At 46.0% G+C, this 22,503-nt stretch overlaps 7 protein-coding genes across 7 annotated transcripts; 4 read left to right on the forward strand and 3 right to left on the reverse strand.

Moving 5' to 3' along the window:
• Nucleotides 1–1,104: 1,104 nt before the first annotated feature.
• IAQ61_004488 (uncharacterized protein) lies at nt 1,105–2,135 on the forward strand (the record flags this gene model as incomplete). The annotated part of the gene is made up of 3 exons (XM_003839094.1): nt 1,105–1,209; nt 1,266–1,652; nt 1,869–2,135. 3 exons carry the CDS (start codon nt 1,105–1,107, stop codon nt 2,133–2,135), a joined length of 759 nt encoding a protein of 252 aa, XP_003839142.1.
• A 934-nt stretch (nt 2,136–3,069) lies between these two features.
• IAQ61_004489 (uncharacterized protein) lies at nt 3,070–5,532 on the forward strand (the record flags this gene model as incomplete). The annotated part of the gene is made up of 1 exon (XM_003839095.2): nt 3,070–5,532. One exon carries the CDS (start codon nt 3,070–3,072, stop codon nt 5,530–5,532), a length of 2,463 nt encoding a protein of 820 aa, XP_003839143.2.
• Nucleotides 5,533–12,822: 7,290 nt separating this feature from the next.
• Nucleotides 12,823–16,251, forward strand: IAQ61_004490 (uncharacterized protein; the record flags this gene model as incomplete). Its single annotated transcript, XM_066096366.1, has 2 exons — nt 12,823–13,152; nt 13,849–16,251. 2 exons carry the CDS (start codon nt 12,823–12,825, stop codon nt 16,249–16,251), a joined length of 2,733 nt encoding a protein of 910 aa, XP_065953684.1.
• A 389-nt stretch (nt 16,252–16,640) lies between these two features.
• IAQ61_004491 (uncharacterized protein) lies at nt 16,641–17,738 on the reverse strand (the record flags this gene model as incomplete). Its single annotated transcript, XM_003839097.1, has 3 exons — nt 16,641–16,784; nt 16,845–17,409; nt 17,464–17,738. The coding sequence occupies 3 exons, from the start codon at nt 17,736–17,738 to the stop codon at nt 16,641–16,643; spliced, it is 984 nt and encodes a 327-aa protein (XP_003839145.1).
• A 6-nt stretch (nt 17,739–17,744) lies between these two features.
• Nucleotides 17,745–17,960, reverse strand: IAQ61_004492 (uncharacterized protein; the record flags this gene model as incomplete). The annotated part of the gene is made up of 1 exon (XM_066096367.1): nt 17,745–17,960. One exon carries the CDS (start codon nt 17,958–17,960, stop codon nt 17,745–17,747), a length of 216 nt encoding a protein of 71 aa, XP_065953685.1.
• Nucleotides 17,961–18,580: 620 nt separating this feature from the next.
• Nucleotides 18,581–19,819, forward strand: IAQ61_004493 (uncharacterized protein; the record flags this gene model as incomplete). Its single annotated transcript, XM_003839098.2, has 1 exon — nt 18,581–19,819. The coding sequence occupies one exon, from the start codon at nt 18,581–18,583 to the stop codon at nt 19,817–19,819; it is 1,239 nt and encodes a 412-aa protein (XP_003839146.2).
• Nucleotides 19,820–20,142: 323 nt separating this feature from the next.
• On the reverse strand, nt 20,143–22,187 carry IAQ61_004494 (uncharacterized protein; the record flags this gene model as incomplete). Its single annotated transcript, XM_066096368.1, has 3 exons — nt 20,143–21,259; nt 21,341–21,912; nt 22,017–22,187. 3 exons carry the CDS (start codon nt 22,185–22,187, stop codon nt 20,143–20,145), a joined length of 1,860 nt encoding a protein of 619 aa, XP_065953686.1.
• Between the last annotated feature and the right edge of the window lie 316 nt (nt 22,188–22,503).

The following is a 22,503-nucleotide window of genomic DNA, read 5'->3' on the forward strand; positions in this document are numbered from 1 at the left end:
AATGGAAGCGATATTAAGCTGGATAATAACCCAAAGAGGCGCTGGTCAACAGCTTACTCGTAAAAATGAAATGCTTCGATCAACGAAGACTTGGGGGCAGAGAGAAACTCGGAAGGGAGATAAGAAGTGAATGGCGGAAAAGGGCGAGATGGCATCTCGAGCGCAGCAACAAGAGGATATATCGCATCTAGACGCCTACTTGTCAACTCAACCCAGGCTAGTGCTACCGTGGCACTTTGGGGACCTGCATTGCCAGCAGTTTGGCCACTGGCGAAAGAGGGCCGAGGCGAGGTGGGGAGTTGATAGCGGCAAGGTATGGCCACGGCATGCCGACCATCAGAGAAACATCGTGGTTGGCTCGTGGGTCCTTGCAGCGGGCAAGATGGTTACCACGCGCTGCTTGATTGTGACTAGAGGGAGGTTGCGCTACACATGAAGGCTGGGGGGTGTGGGTAGTGTAAGCGCCCGGCTGTGCTATTTCGGGGGTCTGTCTTCTGCACGGTTGGCCAATCCGACAACGCAGCAGCAAAGTACAGCATGTTCGCCCTGTGAATAACCGTAGCGGCGCGTCGCCTTATCGAACTGGGTGCTCCGCTTCGAGAAGTTGGTCGAATGGACCCATGGAGCGTGAGCGTGGAGAGAGAGAGAGAGGAGAGAGAGCAAGGGTGTGAGAGGAGGGAGGTGGAGAGGGGATAAAATACCGGTAGAGTACCGGTATGGATCAGGAAACCGAGACAACAACAAAAACAACGAGTATAACAACGAATGTCACAGAGTGACAGAGTGTACGGTACCTGCAACTCTAATTTGGTGGGTTGCCAGCCAGCACACGGGAGCATTCGTGCACCGAAGAAGTGAACTGACGTCCACGGTGGTGGTGATGGGCTGGGAGCACCCGGCATCTGTGAAGGAAAGGAAGGGGTAGCGGTACGGTGTGCCAAGCATGGCGCGGGGCTTGGAGGGGCAGTATCACCCACCCATCTAGAGTACAACACCAGACTTGATTATCACGAGCTTCCAGCCATTCGTCGTTGGCGCCAATCCGACCTACAACCACACTCCCCAAACACACCGCACTTCTTCCTCAAGAAACAGCTAACCGCCATGTCACCGCCCGCTATCATCGCGCCGTCGATTCTGTCGGCCGACTTTGGAGCCCTGGGCAAAGCGTGCTCTGACACCATGGCCCAAGGCGCCGACTGGCTTCATGTGTGCTTTCTGCACCCGCCCGTCTCATTCACGGAACCCGTGACTGACGCGTGCAGGTCGACATCATGGACGGCCATTTTGTGCCCAACATGACTTTTGGTGCACCTGTTGTAACCAAGATCCGCTCTCACGTTGATCGCCCGCTCACCGCACACGGGAGAGGGACGTTTGACTGCCATATGATGATTGCCGAGCCCAAGAAGTGGGTGCGCGACTTCAAAAAAGCAGGCTGTGATTTGTACTGTTTCCATTATGAGGCGGCCATCTCCTCGACGGCCGCAGAGTCCCCAAGCGGAAAGTCGGACCGGAAGACATCGCCCAAAGAACTCATACGGTATATCCACAACGAAGGCATGCAAGCTGGCATTGCTATCAAGCCTAGTACTCCTGTCGACGTGCTGTGGGACATCCTAGCAAACCCTGTCAAGGAAGAGGTACCTGATGTGAGTTACTTCCGATTCAAGTGACGTTGCTTGAGCGGCTTCTCCTCAAGGCGCTTAAGCAGCGAGCCAAATGATGCATAGGCATAGGCCTGGTCCGTTTACGACGACCCACAGCTTGTGAAAGTGTGAAACTCAGTCAACTCAGCCATTTCCGCTCAAGTTGGCCGACTTCTGCCAGCTCATGCAGTTTGACCAGACACATGCTAACTCTGGCAGATGGTCTTGGTCATGACTGTTGAACCTGGCTTTGGTGGCCAGTCCTTCATGGCTTCAGAGCTTCCCAAGGTCACAGCGCTGCGGCAGAAATACCCCGAACTGCACATCGAGGTTGATGGTGGCTTGAGCGAGAAGACCATCGATCAGGCTGCGAACGCTGGCGCCAACGTGATCGTTGCTGGTAGCGCTGTCTTCGGCGCCTCGGATCCTGGTGAGGTGATTCAAAAGCTCAGAGACGCTGTGGACAGTAGAAGAGGAAAGCTGTGAAACAGTGGACGAAGAGGCAGCCTGGGTAGCTCGATGTGTTCCGCACGTCAACCTGAGAGGAGCCAGCCTCACATGTATTGTTAAGTGTACTGACTATATCAACTTTTCCTGGACGACATTCATGGCGAGAGCAAGACGTACATGAGAGGCTGTCTGACCTGTCATAACAGCATGCACTCGCGAGTGCATCCGATCGATCGATCGTTCTAAGTATCGCAATTATAGTGGCAAAGTACATAGCGGATGAACCCAGGAAGCAATCAAGCAAGGAGCATGTTTTGCCTGTGAGGATGATACAAGAACACAAGATACAAGATGATGCAAGATTGTGCATAGTGATACTGGTGAGTAAGGTGAACATTCCAGTGTCTTCGAAGGTTTGCGTCTGTCTGAGTGCGATGTTGCAGTAACGCATCAAATGACTGTCTGTTGTATGATGCCCACATGGGGTGGCACATAGTCTATACTTCGGAGTGAGGCAATTTCAGAGATTTTGTACATGCATGTATAGGTAGATATGCACTCTGTATTTCTATTGAACTGGAGAAACCTGGTGTAGAGCAATGATGCTTCAATCAATCAAAGTTCAGAAGACTATCAATGTGTTACGTCTAATCTTCACTTAGCCTTCACTCATATAGGAATGAAGGCGATTTTAATCTTTCTTCGGTAGCAATTCTGACCTAGACTCGGCGTGACTTGATAACAAAGTTTGCCAATTGCTTGGGAGTAATGTATTGCTTCAATAACTTTATTTTCCTACTCATTAGCCTCTCTTGATGGATACGGCTAGTGGACGTTGAGATGCCGGGAGCGGAGAAGGTGACATCGTGAGAGCAGAGTATCACTATGAGAGAGTGCTGGCGAGGGAGGCCACCGGCAGAGTTAGCGCGGCGCTAAGGGGAGGCACCTACCTACTACCACCGCTACGGTTATGTCAGCCGACTGGAATAAATTCTCGAGCTTCAAAGTTCAATTCTCGCCCGTCTGTCACGCCCGAGCCTTGAGCCCTTTTCACCCTCACCGCACCCGCCCGCCAGATAGTGCCTCCGAAATGTCAAAGCGAAAGCGAGGCGACCGCGACCGCGACCAACCGCCCATCGACGTGGGCCTCGGCGCGACATTGGCGCACCTGCGAGGAGAGCAGTTGCCAGACACGACCGCCGCCGCCGACAAGAATAGAGAGGGAGGCGACTGGGAGGTAGTCGGCCCCTCGAAGCGAAGACGGCGGGCGGGCAAGGCTCAACGCAGCAATCATGGCCACCGTCGTTCGACATCTTTCTCACCCAACCGCAACCTGCGGCGACAGTCCGACAGCGTCGAGGTGCCCATAGATGCTGACGATGAAGAAGATGAGGACAACATTGCTACACACAAGTCGGGCTCTGAGCAGCCTGATGAGCGCCGAACGGAGCGCCGAACGGAGCGCAAGCTACGGCGGAGCTATCCAGCCATCCAGCATTCACCTCATGCTCGCTTGCAATCGCATGTGAAACTGGGGGATCTGCAAACGCTCGTGCTTTATCTGCTTGCGGATGGGAATGCGCCGCAGTGGGTCTCAGTGCGTAGTCGCGCTAGCATTCAGCGGGTTGTCATGCTCTTGGTGCCGGGACTGGAGATTGGCATGTTCAATGGCACCGTATCTCTTGAGCCTGTACCCTCATCTAGCCCCAGAGGCGAAGCAGACGCCCAGGACATCAAGTCCGATGCCACAGCCGCGGATGAGCAGACTGTGCAGCGCAAGCATTTGAACATCACTCCTGATGACTTCTATCCGGCTAGTCTGCGGCCCGACCGGCTGCCAACATGTTTGAAGCCTCTAGCCGAAATATTCGACCACGTATGGCCCATCAAGACTCCTGGAGAGCATCGTAACAATCAGTACACCAGAGTGCACTCGCCCATCCACACCATGCTAACCTCACAAATACCAAAGACCCAAGAAGAAAAGCAGTTGAAGAAGAGTGGCACGCACAAAGGGCCCATGCCTCAAAATGCAAAACACTGGGAGAACAAGCGCACACGAATCACCGAGTATTTGGCCACGCTTGTCGACCAACAGGAGAATGACTTCGTCCTGCATCCAGCCATGTTCGTCACCGCAGAGGCAAAAGAGGCCGCCCGTAAACAAAGGGAGCAGCATAAGCAAAGCGTGAAAGACGGTTGGGTAGACACTAATGTGGATAAACTGGAAGACGGAGAAGTGCCGGAAGAGCAGATCGAGCATGGTAGTCTCACGGCAGGGAGACATGTTCTTTCCATCGACTGCGAAATGTGCAAGGCCGAAGACGATCAGCTTGTCCTCACCCGAATCAGCCTAATGAACTGGGAGGGTACCGTAGTTCTGGATAAGCTTGTCAAGCCCGAAGTGGCTATCAAGGATTATCTAACCCAGTGGTCGGGCATAACTGCGGCCATGCTACAAGATGTCACCACCACACTGTCGGAAATACAGAAGGAACTGCTGAAGCTCATCACTCCACGTACAATCCTCGTGGGACACTCGCTGAACTCAGATCTCACCGCAATGAAGCTTACCCATCCTTTCTTGGTTGATACAGGGATTCTCTACCCGCATCCGCGCGGGCCACCGTATAAGCAATCGCTGAAGTGGCTTGCACAGAAGTATCTCAAGCGTGAAGTTCAGAAAGGTGCGAGTGGGCATGACAGTGTCGAGGACGCTCGCACCTGTCTCGACTTGGTCAAGCAGAAGTGCGAAAAGGGCCCACGCTGGGGATCGGGTGATACCAATGCTGAATCCATATTCAAGCGACTTGAGCGCGCCATACGGCCCCATTCGAATGAAATGCATCGATCTGGTGCTGTGGTAGATTGGGGTGAACCAAGGCGCGGTCACGGCGGCCAAGCGCAAATGTCGGTGGGGTGTAGAACCGACGATGAGGTGGTGGAGGGCATCAGCCGTGTGATGCTTGGCCGAGCTGAGGATCAAGACGGCGCTGCTGATGGGGCCGATTTCCTCTGGGGACGCCTGCGCGAACTCGAACTCAAACGAGGCTGGTGGGATGATGCCAAGACAGCTGACGTTGAAGCCATTCGTCTGGATGGTATACAACGACTTGGACCGACGACCGATGGTGAGGAGGGCAGTGAGCACGCTGAAGATGCGCAGCTCAGCGAGATTGTCTCGCACACTGTCAAGCGCATTGGCCGGATTTACGAATCCTTGCCGCGCTGCACTGCCTTTATCGTATACAGCGGAACCAGCGATCCACGAGAGATGCGCCGGTTACAGGCAATGCAACAGCAATATCGTCGGGAATACGCTACTAAGAATTGGGATAATCTCAGTGTCAAATGGACTGATACCGAAATACAGGCATTATCGCGCGCTTGTCAGGACGCGCGCAACGGGATTGCTTTGATTGCGGTAAAGTAAACAGGACAGGCGTGGGAGGGGTCCCGCCTTTGCTAATTGCTCGTGAGTCCATGGGCGCTCCTGCGTGGTGGCATGTCATATGACCATGGGTTTAGCGTCGGGCGACTTGGGCTTTACTCCGAGTGGTTAGAATATCCCTATAGGTTCAAGTCTACGTCACAGCGGCAAATTTTTATAGTTATATAAACTAGCCTATAGTTAAGTATAAATTAGGGTAATTTAAGCAAGTAAACGCAGTTTTTATTACTATCTTTTTTAAACGTGTTCTAAACCTATTCTTAATAATATATAGGTGTTCCTAAATACTATACTAAAGTTTAGTATAGTAGTACTAGATAATATATCTAAACTAGATAGTAATATTAGAGATAAATTTAGGCAACTATATAAAGTGCTAGAGAAGGATAGTAGTAGTAGTATTAAGGAAGTAAGTAAAAGTAAATAGAATAAGTTTAGAATAGGTTAGTAATATATTATAGGGGCATAATATATACCTTACTTATAGTAATAGTTAAGGACTACTACTTATACTAGTAATTATTAAGTATATAGCTATTCTCCTAGTATACCCTTAATTATATAGCTAAGAGTATAGGTATATAATACTAGTTTAGTAATATAAAGATAGCTCTTACCTAATAAAAGAAGAGGTGCTTATACAGGCTATATAAGTAACACGTTAAGAACATGTTCTTAAATTATTCTAATTCTAGTAGGTATAATACTCCTACTAGTCTATCTATCTTAATAGGCCTATAACTTTACTATTCTTTAATAGCTAGCTAGCAAGCTAGTATAAATACTAATACTCTAGGGTAAAAGTGTATAAGTATCTTAAGAACATGTTATAAATGTGTTCTTATTATGTTATTAATAATATATTATATAATTAGATCTAAACCTTAAAAAGTATAGTACCTAAGAAAATTCTATAAAGAGAACTATAAATAAGAAGCTATTATTATAGCCTTATTAAGCGCTTCTCTTTAAGGATTTATAAGGACTACTAGGTGTCTTATTATCCTATAATAAGGACTATAGTAAATTAGGTAGGGAGCAAAACTTAAATATATTTAAAATATATTAATAACAAGTTAGTAAATTATAGAATAGGCTTAACTATATATTAGCTATTAGAACTATAGCCTAATATCTACTACTAGGAAAAAATATTATTTTAGTTAGGTACTACTAGAGGTAGACTCTATATATCTATAAGGTCTTCTAACTAGGGAGATATTAAATCTTTCTAGTAGTCCTGCTTTATATTCTGTAGTTAAGCTATAGTTAAGCTAGATAAAGAAGTGTAGTAGGCATATTATAACCTATTCCTAATATATTCCTAATATATTCTAGGCGTTAATTATCTATAAGGGCAAGGATCTCTATTTAAAATCCTATATAAAGTTACCTTCTAAGTAATTATACTAATAGATATAGTAGTAATACCTTTTTTTACTATTATTTCTTTTAGTATATATATATATATACCTCCTCCTCCCTTAATACTATCTAATAGTAATATTAAGGAAGTAGTAAAGGTGTTATAGCCTATACTTACTCTATAGCTTATATAATATAAGTTATTTATAACCTGTTATAAATATATTCCTAACTTGTTATAGCCTAGTTCCTAAACTTAACCTAGCTCTAAACCTATCTCTAACTTAAAGGTTTCTATTCTATTAAAGAAATATATATTAGCTTTATAAATAAAGATAAAATCTTATATATTATAAAGTGTAAAAAGCTTCTATAGTTCCTATTTAAGAGTAGCCTTAGAGGAGTATACTATAAGTAGAGGATAAAGTATTAGGATCCTAAAACTATACATAGTGTAAGAGAATAGGTTTAGAATATATTATTAACACATTACTATAGGTGTATATATAGCAAATCTTTATATTAAGCTTAGGTAACTTAATTATTTACCTTTTTAAAGAGTAGGTATTAATTCTATTAGATTAAGATATATTCTAGATAGATATATTATGTAAGAGGTTATATAGGGTATAGGTAGAGATTCTAATAGTAATCTTCTACCTATAGGAAAAGAAGCGTATATATTAAGGATAGGTTTATAACATGTTTCTAATATATTATAGTTATTATACTTAGCTAAATTATTATAGATAAGGATATAACTAAGATATATTAAGTTACTATTACTAACTTCTTTTAGAAGTGTAAAGCACTTATAAAAAGATAAGTATTATAGAGGCATATTTACTTATAGGGATTCTATAGGACTACTATTAATATATATAATAAGTAGATAATAGGCAAGTTTTATAGCGCACTATAACCTATTTGTAACGTGTTTCTAACTTGTTTCTAGGACTTAGGCGCTATCTCTAGTTAATTAATCCCTATAAGCGTAACTAGCGCTAGCAACTTTAATCTTATATAAGATTTTATTAAGTATATCTATAAAGAAGTATTTATAAAGCATATAAAAGAGAGCTAGTTAATACTACCTCTTTATATCTAAGTAAATTACTATAGGCATTAATAGTAGAGGAATACTTTTAGCTTACTAACCTCCTCTTACGTAAGTAAACATATTCTAAACTTATTCTAAACGTGTTCCTAACTTATTCTTATATAATTAGAATATAAACCCTCTAAAGATACCTAAAACTAGGTAATCTATAAGAAAAACCTAGTAATTACTACTAGAATTATGCAATACTATAGTAAAATATTAAAAGAGGTATAGGAAAAACTAGAATCTTATTTAAATATAGCTAAGCAAGCAGGCTAGAAAGGATATAAAACTAGTAAGCATGTAAGTATTCTTAAGGCTACTTAGAAGTAAGTTTATAACCTATTCTTAACCTATTAGAATTATATAAGTAATATTATATAGTGCATACTAGATAGATCTATAGGATATAAAAGAGTTTAAAGCCTAGAGTAAGTTTAGAATATACTATAACTATAGAACTCCTAATAGGCTTAAGTAAAGGTACCTTAAAAAGCTTTAGAGGGAAGAAAGTAAGTCTTATACTAGTATTATATATATTTACTAATTAAAACATGTTTAAAACGTGTTTAGAACGCGTCCTATAATAATAATAATACTCTAGATAATAATAAAGCAAGTCTTGCTATATCTAACTTAACTAGATATATCTTAGTCCTAATAAGAAATAAAAGAGTATGCTTAAAAGCCTAAAGCTAGAGGGTAAGTAGTAGAGCGGTATTAGAAAGAAGTTTACTAGCCCCTTTTCTATCTTCTCTACTACTAGGCTCTTCTTCTCTACTAATAGTAACCTAAAGGTATGCTTTATAAAATATATTTATAATATATTCCTAACTTATTATTAGTCTATAACTATAAACTTTATAATAAAAGGCTCTTCTTAGTAATTAGGCTCTAAAGGAGAGAAAAGAAAAGCTAGAGGTAGATAAGGAAGAACTTGCATAGAAAAAGGCACTATTTAAATTATAAAAGGTATAGTTTAAACTTAAGAAAGAGATAGCTACTTTTTATATAAGGTAGGGTTAGTCTATAAATATAGTAACTAGTTCCTAACTAGTTCTTAATATATTCTAGTCTATTATATAAGTATATATAAGTAGATAAATATATATTCTTTCTTCTTCTCTTTCTTCTTCTTTCTTCTTATACTCTATAAGAACTTTTTATATTTAAGAGTTTAATACTATTTTACTATCTATCTTTCCTAATATTATTAGATATAACTAGTTAATATAGTTTATAAAGATCTTTTAAAGTTAGTATATAATAGAACATGTTAGGAACACGTTATAAACTTATTCTAATACTAAGTAGGATTTATACTAGTAATATATTAAGCTTAAGTTACTTCTATCTAATACTAGGGTATTCTCTCCTATAATATCCTACCTAAATAATAGGTGTATAGTATTTCCTAGCAAGCTTTTCTACTAGGCTATTTAGGCTAGATTAGGGGTATAGGAACTTTATAGAGTATATATATATATAAGTTAGAATATATTTATAATATATTAATAACTATTTTAGTATTACTTCTCTAATAGAGGTAATCTTATCTACTACCTTAAAAGGTATTATCCTAAGGTTTAAATAGCCCTAGTAAACTATAGCAGAACTATAATATAAGGTATTATAGAAGCAAGGATCTTCTATAGGAGCTTAATAGTAAATGCTTAAGAATATATTCTAAACACATTAATAATATATTCTCTACTAGTAGAGTAGACTATACTAAGTGCCTCCTCTAAGGTTTAAGAACCCTCTAAGATAGCTAGTCTATAATAAGAAGTAGTAGCTAGAGTAGAGGCTAAAGAGGAAGTAGAGAGTAAAGAAGAGGAGTAAATAGTTGCTCCCCTTTACACTATAAATAATATTTAGTAAAAGTAGTAAAAAGGAGATATAAGTCTAGTCTCTTAAAATATATTTAGAATATATTAATAATATATTATAGCTAGACACCTATAAATACTAGATTCTTCTTTAATCTAAGGAACTACTAGAGCTTTATAATACTTATAAAAGTTAAAAGAAAAAGTTATATACTATTAAAGGACCCTATAAAAGTAAATAGTACTTTACTTTTAGTAGATAGAAAAAAAAAGAGAAGAGTAGAGAGTTTATTTTAGTAATTACTACTACCCTTTTAGGTTATATACTATTATATATTATTTATTAGAACTTATTCTTAATATATTCTTAACGTATTCCTACTTATTACTATTATTATCTCCCTCCCCCTCTCTAGTATCTTCTCTATCCTTCCTATCCTCCCTAGGCTCTATAAAAGTATACTACAAGTAGAACTAGGTAGTATTCTAGTAGGAATTAGTAAGGTCTATACTAGTATTAAAGTAATAGTCTTAAAATATATTAGGAATAGGTTAATAATATATTATAAATAACTTACTATAGCTAGGATAATTATAAGCGTAGATAGTATAAGGAACCTAATAACCTTAAATCCTTAGTAGGGTAGATATAGTAATAAAGTTAAGCTATAATAAGTTAGTAACGTGTTTTTAATAGGTTCTTATAGGCTATACCTTATTACTATTATAGCTAGTATAAGTCTTCTTCTAAATTATATTTAGAAGGGTATTAGTATTTATTAAGGGGCCTATAGTAGCTACTAGCTAGGCTTAGAGAACTTCTATAAAATATATTAGTAATAAGTTTTAAATATATTCTAAATAACTTATAGTAAGAAGTATTCTAGTAATTATATATAACCTTTATATAGAAGTCTATATATATTAATATAATAAGTTAAGAATAGGTTAATAATATATTTACTCTTTACCTTATAAACCTTTATTATAAAGGGCTAGCTAGTCTTCTTAACCTTACTAACCTTATAGTAGGCTATATTAAGCCTATAATCTTTTTTAGTATAGGTATATAGAGTGCCCCTAGTACCTAGAATAGCCTAAGAATATTAGAACCTATTTAGAACACGTTTAGAACCTATTCTTACTCTATATAAGGTGCCCTTATTATTAATCTTAGTATAGTAGTAGCGCTCTCTACTCTCTATCTTAACTACCTTATTAGGGCTAACTATAGGCTATACCCTAATATTATCTAGGACGTAGCTAAGGGTAAGGTACTATTAATAGTGCTTCTATAACCTATTAAGAATATATTCTAAATATATTTTAATCTACTTATATAGGATATAAGGGATATATTAGTAATAGGTATAGTAGTAGTAGCTTATAGTATTACTAGTATAGAATATATTTAGAATAGGTTTAGAACGTGTTATAAAATCTTATAGCATAATATTTAGTTAACCTTGCTTAGCTAGCTAGTAGAGCTTGGCATAGCCTAACCCTATGCTAAATACAAGTTCACGCAGCGCTAATTCCATGGTTATATGAACTGCGCCCTCCGCTCCTGCAATGAAAAGCACGACACAAGATCTCATGTTGTCGACAGACAACGGGCGAATCACGGCATGGACAAAGGATGGATTCGCATCATGTGCTGGGTTCTAGAAACAATGATGTGCTGGTCTGGGCGCATGCACTGTCTCATGTTGTGCGGAATCAAGCGTTCAGCAGCTATTAGCCGGTTGGATTATGCAGTAGACTGGCGTCAAGAGGAAATTAAACAGACTCTAGAGCAGACAGGCTTGTCACAGGCTACCTATGTACATGTGCTATCGAAGCGCATGATATAGTATGTATAGTATATAACAATATACTGTAGACTCGTGGTCCGTAACAAGGGGAAGACGGCTCCGCTATACATACCATCTATTGTCCTTGTGGGGGGGAGGGGGAGGGAATAGCTGAATCCAAGGATGCAAGCGCTTGGCCGCTTCATGCTCGGGGCACCCTTACCGTATTTGTGATTACGAAAGGCTTTTTTTGTTGCTATGGCACATGATCTGGCTGTGCAAATGGTGTGTCATCGTCACTGTTGATTTAGCGGGCAATCGTGGTGGGACGAACAGAGCTACGGTTGCCATGGGCTGGGTTAGCAAAGTAAAGTAGGCAGACGGTCATGTCATGTACACAGAGTAGGTGGGTTGGCAAGATTTGAATGGACTTCTTGGTTCGGGTGGGTGGGTGGTGGTACTCCGTAAGCGCGTCGTAATTAGGTTCACGTTAGCATCATAGCCAAGTGTTGGTATTACCTACTATTAGGATTAGGATTAGGAGACGTTGTTGGGCCTCCCGGCACAATATGCAGAGTAGTACCATAGTACATACGTACATGGCCGCAGACAAAGGCAGCTCCGAACAAAAGTATATTACATGATGAATCGGGGCCGCTGGGGGTATTGTAGAGGATATAGCAAGGATGCAAAACCAAACAATGGATGCAAAGCTTCTGTAGCGTTGGACGCTAGGCTTCAACAGGAAGCCTGAACCGCTCAACCTGGAATGGTTCCTGCTAAATTACATGCTTTCCTTTTTTTGCCCTTTTCAATGTTACGCCATCGCCCTTTTTCTAATCTCGAGTGAACAACCCTTTCCCCCCCCCCCCACCGCCTCCCCAGCTGTTTTTGCCCTTTTGTCTGCCTTCCATCATCCATTCACCTTCATTCAAATCGCGGTGGCAATTCGCAGGGGAAGCGCTTCTTCTGGGTCCCCCTAGATAATTAATTTACGCGATTACACCTCACGCTTACCTTAACACACACACCCCCTCCCCACTCCTAGCGCCCAAGGAAGGAGAAAACAGACTTTGCTTCATACTCAATCGCACCAGAACTCGGCCCGTTTCCCGTTCATCATTCTCGAGTACGCTGGAACAGGAGCCATTACGCGTAGGAGACTCGTGCCTTGTTGTGACATATGGCAGCCACGGAACAGCGCTTCCCTGCAGGCGCTTCTCCTTCACCTGAGCACGAGTGCGTGTCCGTCCAGACGCCGCCAAAAGTCACCGTCCATGTGCAGGCCGACGTGGTGTCCATGGGGGCGAATCCTGTTGAGCGCATAGAAGACGTCCCTATCCCGGCTCCAGCGGACAATCGCTCGACGAAAGGGTACTGTCAGAAGTGCAACCGTTACCTGGGCGAGTTCTATAATTCCTGGTGCAGGATCACTGGCAGCGTAAGTGACAAGAGACAGACAGCCGTCGGGTGTGCAGAGGCAACGAGGACTGATGTAATCGACTTGCTTTTAGTACTATGTCCCTGCCCTGCGCGGATCTTACCGAAGCCTCTTGGTCAACAGTGGCAGGCAACAGGCAGCGGCCAGGGGTACAGATCTTGAAGGATGGTAAGCTCGCCTTTACGTTTCACGCTGTCCGCCCGTTCTCGTCGCACAATTCCCGTTCCAGTAAGCTATCAATATCTGCCTAGTATAGGGTCTTATCCCGGTACCAATCAGAGGTACATGGCATTTTAATTTTTCTTTAAGCGCACTCGCGCTAGTTTGGCCTATTAATTCCTACGCTATAACCTTATCATCTATTAAACCCGCCCGCCGCTGCTCGCGCATTACTTCACATCGCTGACTCTTTACCAAGCACAATACAGCCCGTTTGCTGTCCAGCGCTCTGCACTGAATCGCCATTTGGGTTTTCCGTAGTAGATGCGCCTCCTGGTAAACGGCACTATCGGTAGGTAATCTCATCGACTTCTCCCTCTGCACCTGTTTTCAGTCTTTAGCCGTCGTCATAAACCTGGCGATCGGCACTGTAGTCTTGGTTGGGGTACTTGTTGGCACGAGTTCGTCCATGCCTCCCCTTTAAATCCCTCGTCCTTCTGTCCTCTCTCCTACACGCCATATTCCTTTGAGACCAAACTTCCTGAAATCTGATGTGTGGACAGCGACCGAGATTTCTTCAAGCTCAGCCGCATCGAACTGAGATGCGAGTTGTCGCCAACCCAAGTTATCATTGTAAAGCCTTTGGAGCACACATCGAAAGATCTCCTGAAGACTGAGGATTCTTTCAGCCCCTCACCTACACCGGAACCGTCAGCATTGGCCACATTCATGGCAGGCGTTGCAATGGACTCACTTCCACCCAGACAGGGTTATCAACATGCCCACCAAGAATCTCACCGGGATCTTACCTATGAACAAGCCATGGTGCAACACCGCGACAACAACAGACGGCTGTCTATATCAACAGCTGCACGTTCTCCCCAGACATCCACAGCTCGGCCCAACAGCAGATCAAAAGCCCAGAATCACCAAGGGGAAACACCGCCACAGCTGACTCAGCCGACTGTCGAGAAGAGGAACTATAAGAATGGTTCATTCACTGCCCCTGTGAGTGCACCACTCACTGCTACGCATGCACATGCGCCAGACGGGACTATGAAACACTCTCCCTACGAATCTCGCAAGTCGCAACATCAGCCCTATCCTCGTTCACCGCCAGAGGTCAGCCTTGACGCGATCCAGCGACTGCAGACTCAGATCTCTCAGAATAGCGGTGCTCTTGCCGCCCATACCCGTGATATCAGACGCGGGGAAGAGTCTCATGTTTACCTTGGAGAAACACTGCGTCGCGAATTCAGCAGCCAGATAGCCTTTCAGAGCGGAGAGCTGCAGCGTGTTGACGGCGCAGTAGTGAGATTATCACACGAAATACAGGCGATGCGGCAGGTTCTGGAGAGTTTGAAGCATGAATTAAACGTTAGTAGGGCTGAAGGCCACCCGCAACAACATCCAGGGGCACCATCAGCACAACAAGCGAGCGGGCAAGATTCGGCTATCGAACTGATGGCTCAGCAATTATTAATCACTACACAAAAGGCAAACGAGGTGGATATGCTTAAAATCACAATTGAGATCATGAAGAACAAGATCCAACGCCTAGAAGAAACGGACCGTAAACCTTCCGGTCCTGGACCTGTTCTACAGCCTGTAAATCTACGCGAACCCACTTCTGCGCAGCCATCCCCAGAGTTGCAGCCGCACCATCCTTTCACGACGCACGCGACGACAACGACGACGACGCCTGAGACCACCCTACATCATGATCATGTACCTAGCCAAAACAGTGGATGGGCAGCCGTAAATTCCGGTGTCAAGCGCAGCCATGGGACTGAAGTGGATAACCTGTACAATATTCATGCACAAATTCCTAGTTCGGCCAAGCGACAAAGATTAACCACCGAGTCGGCTCCGTCTTTCGTCAGCTCTACGCTAGCATCTCATACACCTGCCCAAGATTCTCAGTCTCAGTTTATGCCGCCTGTACACCCATTACCCTCACAGCCACGCTTGAATGGGTCAGTTGTCAGTACTCAGTCACAGCCACCCTCGAATGCACCATTCGGTACACACGATTACCCCCAAGATGACAGTTGGAGAGCAGCCTCTCAGCGAGATGTAGAACACCGTCCTCGTGACAGAGGAAGAGGCGGGGGACCCGGAAGTCGCGGCGGAAGGGTCAGAAAGAGTATGCCAGTCCAGTTCCACAGTCCAGATTGGGAACGCGAGGACTGGCGTGGTGCGTCAGAGTCACAGACTCTTACTGATGGGTTCTACAATCATGCTGTGCGTGGAACGCCTGGTATCGCACGCCGCGGTACCGGAGGTGGCGGAGGCAGTACTCGTCGTGGCTATACGCCTTCCACCGATCGTGCGATGACCATTAGTGGGACTCTTGCCATTGGCGTCGAGTCTGGTGGTGAGACGTACGAGGTCGGAAAGAAGACTCGAACTAAACCTGTTCGGAATGCTGATGGCATACTGATCCGCAAAGATGGTCGCCCGGATATGCGCTCTCAGTCATCAGCAGCGAACCTGCGTAAGGTGCATGCGCGACGAGAGGGAGAGAGTGAGTCGTCGCCCTCTGGGACGCCCACCCATCTTCAAGACCATGCATCGACACAGGCGACCGAGACGCCCAGTCCAAGTGGCCGTGGAGCCTTGGAGACTGCAAAGTCTAAGCATGATGCAATCATGGGTAAAATGTTTCCGCGCGGGGTAGATGAATCGCGGTTACAGCATGACTATACGCGCGAGCTTTTTGACAAGGGCCACGAGGATACCATTCATTCGCGGGCCCAGACCACTCGATCTACCGCCAAATCTTCGCTGCAGATCAAGAGCGAGCATGTCGAGTCCCATCCCATTGCCGACACGCAAAGCCCACACGAGGAGGAGGTGCGCGCCGAAACAACCCCGAGGGATAGTAGCCCTGGTATTCAGGTGCAGACGCTAGAGGCACAGAGGACAGCGGCTAGTGGGTCACCTACAAGCCGTTCGGAGAGTCAGAATAATCCGGCCATTCCGGAGACCCAGTCGACTGATGCATCCTAAACGATCATCTGGCTTGCATACACTCATAGTCAGGATATTTTGTAGGCCAAGCATTTGGTGCAGCCTGGAGATCGAGCGAGCAAAGAAAACCCTGGCATTAGCGCCACTTCACTTTCATATCAAAAGTTGTAAATTCCTTGAGGGCATTACCAGGGCGTGTAGACCAGGTGTGGACCATCTTCCATACTCTCTACACTCGTTTCATATTCTATACGCACCCGGCCAATGTCCAATGCGATGAGGCTGTTGTGCAAGATTGGTTCTAGTATTGCGGCGTGAATGGTGCAATAGTTGCCCACGAGCGCATACTTCTAATCGACTATAGTTTTAATTGGCCATCACATAGTCTATGAAATCCGTCTGCCGTTTATTTTTGTGTGCCCATGAATCTAGAATGGCATACGAGGATCCTTCTCGGATCCGTTCGCACGCTCGTAATAATGAATGGCACCCGCTGTCTTCGCACAGTTTGTTAGATAAGTCGACGATGCGTTGACTGGCACTGTTCTTCCCTCTTGAGGACGGCCATAGACCTGGGAGTGGTAAGTCAGCCGCTATTACTCTCGTCATCATTCTATCATGGCCCAGCTTACATGTTCGTAGTACCAGACCTCGGTTAATACAGTGTAGCCATTATCCGTGGAGTTCCTGCCAGCAGCAGTGGTATTGAAGCGTGGACCTGAGCAGCCCAAGAAAGGAATTCCACCGTGTTGTTCAAACAGCACATCGCGCATACTAGAGTACGTGTATGTTGTAGAGTTGGAAGGCTTGATATTCTTTGCGGCCAACCAATCAAAGGTGGGGAATCGTTGATAGTACTTGATTGTAGTCTCAAAGAAATCCACAACCTCCTCGTGCTGACGATACAGTGGTCCATAACAAGGCAGATTGAAGGTGGAAAAACAGGTAGCATGTTTGCTAAATTCATGGGCCCAAAAGTCCGGGTTGGGCTGGTTTTGGGCAACCCAGTAAGTATTCATGTACGAGAGTAGGTCATAGCGGCCAAAGGGCTCAAGGAAGGTGCCAATGTCAGGGCCGGTGTAGGGGGTTACGAAGGTCCCGTTGGGCAGACCGGTGGTGGTGTTGGGGGAGGGGACGGGGTCGTATTGCCGCGTTAGGTCACAGTATTGGGTGTATGAGCCGTTGCAGAAGTCGGGCCTATGGCAGTTTGAGATACGGTAACAGATTTTTCTCCAAGAGAGGTATTCTTACCACAGGCCGTGGAGTGTCCATGTATCTGTTGGGAGTACCTGTCCTTTGGACTCGAGACCAGTTTGAGTATTCCAGAATTGAGTTGAAAGCAGCAAACCACCGAAGGTTTCCACACAGCAAGAATCAACTTGAGAGGGATCTTGCTCTGGGCAAGACAAGGTTGGCTTCTGCAATTGACACGTGTGGTTCAATGGGCTCTGGTTGGGATAAAGCTGTGCCTGCGTAGTAGAGGCAAGCAGCCATGCTGCACTCGCACTGATGACGAACTGTCTCATCTTTGTTCAATGGTCGCAGAGCTCAGTGTAGTCGTCGTTCTTAAAGAGGGAGGAGAGCTGAGGCTCCCGCCCAAAATCCCGGGAACCAGGAATTATAACTTGGTCGAAATTTTCCAGACCAAATGGCGAGCCACACGGCCTCTTGGCCTTATCGGGCAGGTAGCAGAACCAAACCCCTGGCTTGAGGGTGCGCTTCGGCGGCGACGCACAAAGGAGCCGCATGTTTAGCTAGAGACATGCTCACGTGTGTCGATTGGTCGGATGATTGGGTGGATGGCGCGAAGATATGAACAGGACCGTAGTTAGTCACCTAGCTAATAGGTATTTAGTTAGGCGAGAGAAGAGAGGAATTGGAATTGGAATTGGAAAAGAAGAATAGTTGCTACCTACCTCTACGCGAGAGCGCCATTGGACGAATGGGAATGCCGTTTCGCGCATGTGCACATGACCAAGTGGGACTACATTGGCTACTCCTAGCCTACTGCTGTGGGAGATTAATCTTCACGCTGAACAATCCCTACTGGATAATTAGTTCAACATTTAAAAAGAGAAGAGAGAGAAGAGAGAGAAGAGAAAAAAGAGAAAAAAGAGAAAAAAGAGAAAAAAGAGAAAAAAGAGAAAAAAGAGAAAAAAGAGAAAAAAGAGAAAAAAGAGAAGAGAGAGAAGAGAGAGAAGAGAAAAAAGAGAAAAAAGAGAAAAAAGAGAAAAAAGAGAAAAAAGAGAAAAAAGAGAAAAAAGAGAAAAAAGAGAAAAAAGAGAAAAAAGAGAAAAAAGAGAAAAAAGAGAAAAAAGAGAAAAAAGAGAAAAAAGAGAAAAAAGAGAAAGAGAGAGAGAGAGAGGAAATGGAAGACTGCCTAATGTCAAATCCGAGCTCCCGCATCTCCGCCCTGGCCCAACTCCAACCTGACGGATACACAACAGCCCATCACATAGACAACCCACCAACCAGCTTTCGGAACCCATGGCCGTCGTACAAGTCTTCTGGTATCATATCTGCATTCCGTGGCCGCTTTCATAACACGACCAAAAACTTTGTTCCTGTGCCCAGTGATCGCGCGGGACTCGTTGGCGTACGGAGACCTGACTTCACTCCTACCTCAACATCACGGCAGCAAAAGAATAGTTTCAAGGTAATATGGATCGGCCATGCTTCTTTCTTCATCGAGACTCCTGCCTCACAACCCGGGGAGCGGGGTATGCGCCTTTTGCTCGACCCCGTCTGGAGCGAGCGCGTAGGGCCATATAACCTCGTCGGTCCCGTCCGGTTTACACCACCGCCCTGCACTATCGACGACTTGCCAGAGATTGACGCAGTACTCATCTCGCATGATCACTACGATCATCTTGACTCGGCAACCCTCAAGCAACTCATGGCCAAGCAAAACGGTGACTTGCGCTTCTTTTGCGGATTGGGCGTCAAAGCTGTATTGACAGGCCTGGGTGTGGGTATCAGAGCAAACCAAGTCGAGGATATGGACTGGTGGCATGGATTTACCATGGAAAAGGAGGGAGTGGCTGCTGCACAGGTCATTTGTACGCCTGCCCAACACCGATCTGGACGAACGCCTTGGGGGTTCGACAGCACGCTATGGTGCAGTTGGGTCATCCAATCCCCAGCTCCTTCCACAGACACAGATGCCGACAAAAGAAAAGATGGAGTTCAAGACATGGACACTCGCAAACGGCTCTTCTTTGCGGGCGATACGGGCTATTGCGCTGTGGATTCCGACGCTCAATTCTCCCATCACCATAGTCCTCACCCATCATGTCCTGCCTTTAAAGACATAGGACAACTCTACGGCCCTTTTGATCTTGCGCTATTGCCCATTGGATGTTTCAAACCACGCTCCGTCCTCTCAAATCAACACTGTAGTCCAGAAGACTCACTTAGTATTCACAAGGATGTGAGAAGTAAAAGAAGTATAGGCATGCATTACGGCACCTTTCGGGGCTCCTATTCGGCAAGCTTTGAGCCCGTCACCGAGCCGAGTGAGCGTTGGAGGAAGGGGGTGGAGGCAGAAGGGCTGGAGTGGGGAATTGACGTTGGACTATGTGATGTGGGTGAGACGGTCGTCGTCTGATGACTATTTATGCTACTTATATATATGGATATATATATATATATATAGACTGTAAATGTGTACAAAAAACGATTACAGTCTGGATCCGAGACTGATGTAGACAAACTTGTCAAATGCCACCATGCAACTTCCAAACACAGTCCATGCTAATATCGACCACTTTCGTGCCAAAACAGCAGCTGTTCCCTAGTTCCCCTTCATCCCGGCTGTCCCGTTGCCGTATCCTGACCTTTCTTTCTAAAAGCCAATCGTCATAAACCTCATCGCCTTTTTCCGGCTTCTGCACACGATCTGTAATTATTTGCATTCCATCCTTGACACGCTCAAAACTCAAACTCTCCTCGAAATCGCTCTACGTCCATACCCGGTCCCACAATGTCTGACAGGTCACGCCTGCCCATCTGGCCAAACACTCGTCTCAGCGTATCGTATAGATTTGTACTCTGATTCTGTTGAATCATGTTGTCAAGCTGACTTTCCGACACTCCCTCACCGACGACTTTCCTGGCCTTTTCCTTGCCTTCCTTCTCCACAACCTTGTGCATGGCTAGAGCCCCCAGCAAATGCTGGGCCGCTTCCGTGAAGCAGCCAATGTTGATGCAAGATACACCAAGATTGTATCGTGCGCGCACAAAGTTGGGACGAAGAGCAAGTGCACGTGAGTAGGCGTCGATGGCTTCCTCGCTTCGACCCGAGTTGGCGAGCGTTGCACCAAGTCGGTTCCAGAGGAGATGGACTTGTGATGAAGAATTCGAAACGCCTGACTCGGTGGAGGCGAGCGCGGCGCCGAAGCAGTCGACAGCCTTGTCATACTCTTCTACACCGTAGAATAAGACGCCGAGACCAACTTGGACATCCGGATCCATCTGTTCACCAGATGGCGAGAGTTGGGCAGCCTCGATGAACAGGTTTGTGACTTTTTCGTGAAGTAGATGGCGATCAGTGAAGCCCATGTCGGCGTCGGAGGACAGCGGTTCCTTGATGAGGGAGGGATACTTTGTGGCAAGCCATCGTTCGAGGGTCCGATATGCGGTGCTCTCGTAGCCCTCGTTCGTGTAGGATACTGCAAGGCCCATCAGGGCCTCGAGGTTGGAGGGGTCCTGTTTCAGCGCGTGCTCCAAGGCGCGTATCGCCGGCGTTTCCTTCTCATTCTGTGCCTGAGACTCTCCCAGTCTTACCCAGGCGGCGATGTGATTTGGGTCTTTCTGCACAGCCGCCTCAAAGGCAAGCGCGGCAAGAGACAAGTTCCCGCCTTCCTCCATGATCTTGATGCCCTCTTCGAAGGGGTTGGTAACGTTGGTGAACAGGTTCTCCTGCTCGAACAGGTAATCGCCCATGGCAGGGTCGCGGACCGAGTGCGTGTTCAAGCCGTCGAAGCCCTCCCACTGGTCCAGATCGCCCACGTGCCCTTCGACAAAGTTGTCCTCGTTGGCCAGTTGCCTAGCATATTCAGTCTCAGCTTGGATCCCCTTCCAGACGGACTCGAAGTCGCCAAAATCAACGGCCTCCTGGGCTACTGACCTGTCCAGCTCATTGAGCTCGGCCTCGATGTCCTTGTTCGCCTGGGCGTCGAGCGCCTCCGTGTCGAGCTGGTCCGTCTGCTCCAGCTGCGCAAACTGGGCCTCCCAGTCCTGGTCGTCGAGCTCCACCATGCGGCCCTTGCCCTTGCCCGAGTCCTGCATGGGCTCTTGAAAGTTCTGGGGCGCGTACGGTTGCTGTTGCATCATGCCCATACCGCCCACCATGCCCATGCCGCCTATGCCGCCCATGCCCATACCATTCATGCCGTACATGGGCCGCTGATAGCCCTGCATGGAGGGTTGGGGCGCCGTCGTCGGGCTCGCCGTGCGTGCGGCCGGGTTCATCTGCTGGAATTTGGCAAATTCTGCGGGATTGAAGCCTGCGGTCCGCTCTTGCATCGCGGGGCCCATCTGGGGTGCCTGCATGCCCGGATCGAACTCTGCTGCCCAGGCGGGCGAGGCGCTATGCTGGGCCCTCTCCAGTTCTCTGTGCATCTGCTCCATGGCAAAGGGTGAGGCGGGGCCGGCACCCTGGGACAGCTGTGCATTCTGCTGCATGAACTCGTTCATCATCTGCGGCGGCGCCGTGTCCCGTCAGCATCCATCATGTCCTCTGCTACCATAGACCCCCCCCCCCCCCAAAATCCGTACATGGCCTCACTGAGAGCACAACTTACACCGTCTGAGCCACCGCCCATCTGCTGGCTTCGCATGCTCTCCTGGAGCCCGCCAGGTCCGCGCCCGACCAGGCGATCCCGCTGTAGCGACTTGTCATCCTGTACGTGCTTGGTGAATTGGTTGAGTGGATTGGCGCCGGTAGAGCATTCTGCACCACCGAGGAAAGACATTGCGACAAGGAGACCAACAAGAAAGAAGAAGGAAAAGAACGAGCTGCTGCCTCCTCACTCTCTCGGCCGTCGATGTGTCGATGAAGTTGGCTTGCCGGTGTATCAACAATGAGTCAATCTATCGGAGTTGTTGGCGTGTCGAGGCGCTGGAAGCTTGTCTTGTTGTCAAATAGATCCCATGTATGATGTGTTGGCTGCTTGATCATCAACACTGGGTGGGGGAAGGCGCGGCGGCGGTGGTGGTGGTGGTGGCGGCAACCTCGGCACAGGCACAGGCAGAGAGGCAGTTGGTCGTTTCTCGCTCGCGGGTGGGGCT

This window comes from Plenodomus lingam (genome assembly GCF_022343315.1).
Source record: "Plenodomus lingam strain CAN1 chromosome Unknown contig_19, whole genome shotgun sequence".
Lineage (NCBI taxonomy): Eukaryota > Fungi > Ascomycota > Dothideomycetes > Pleosporales > Leptosphaeriaceae > Plenodomus > Plenodomus lingam.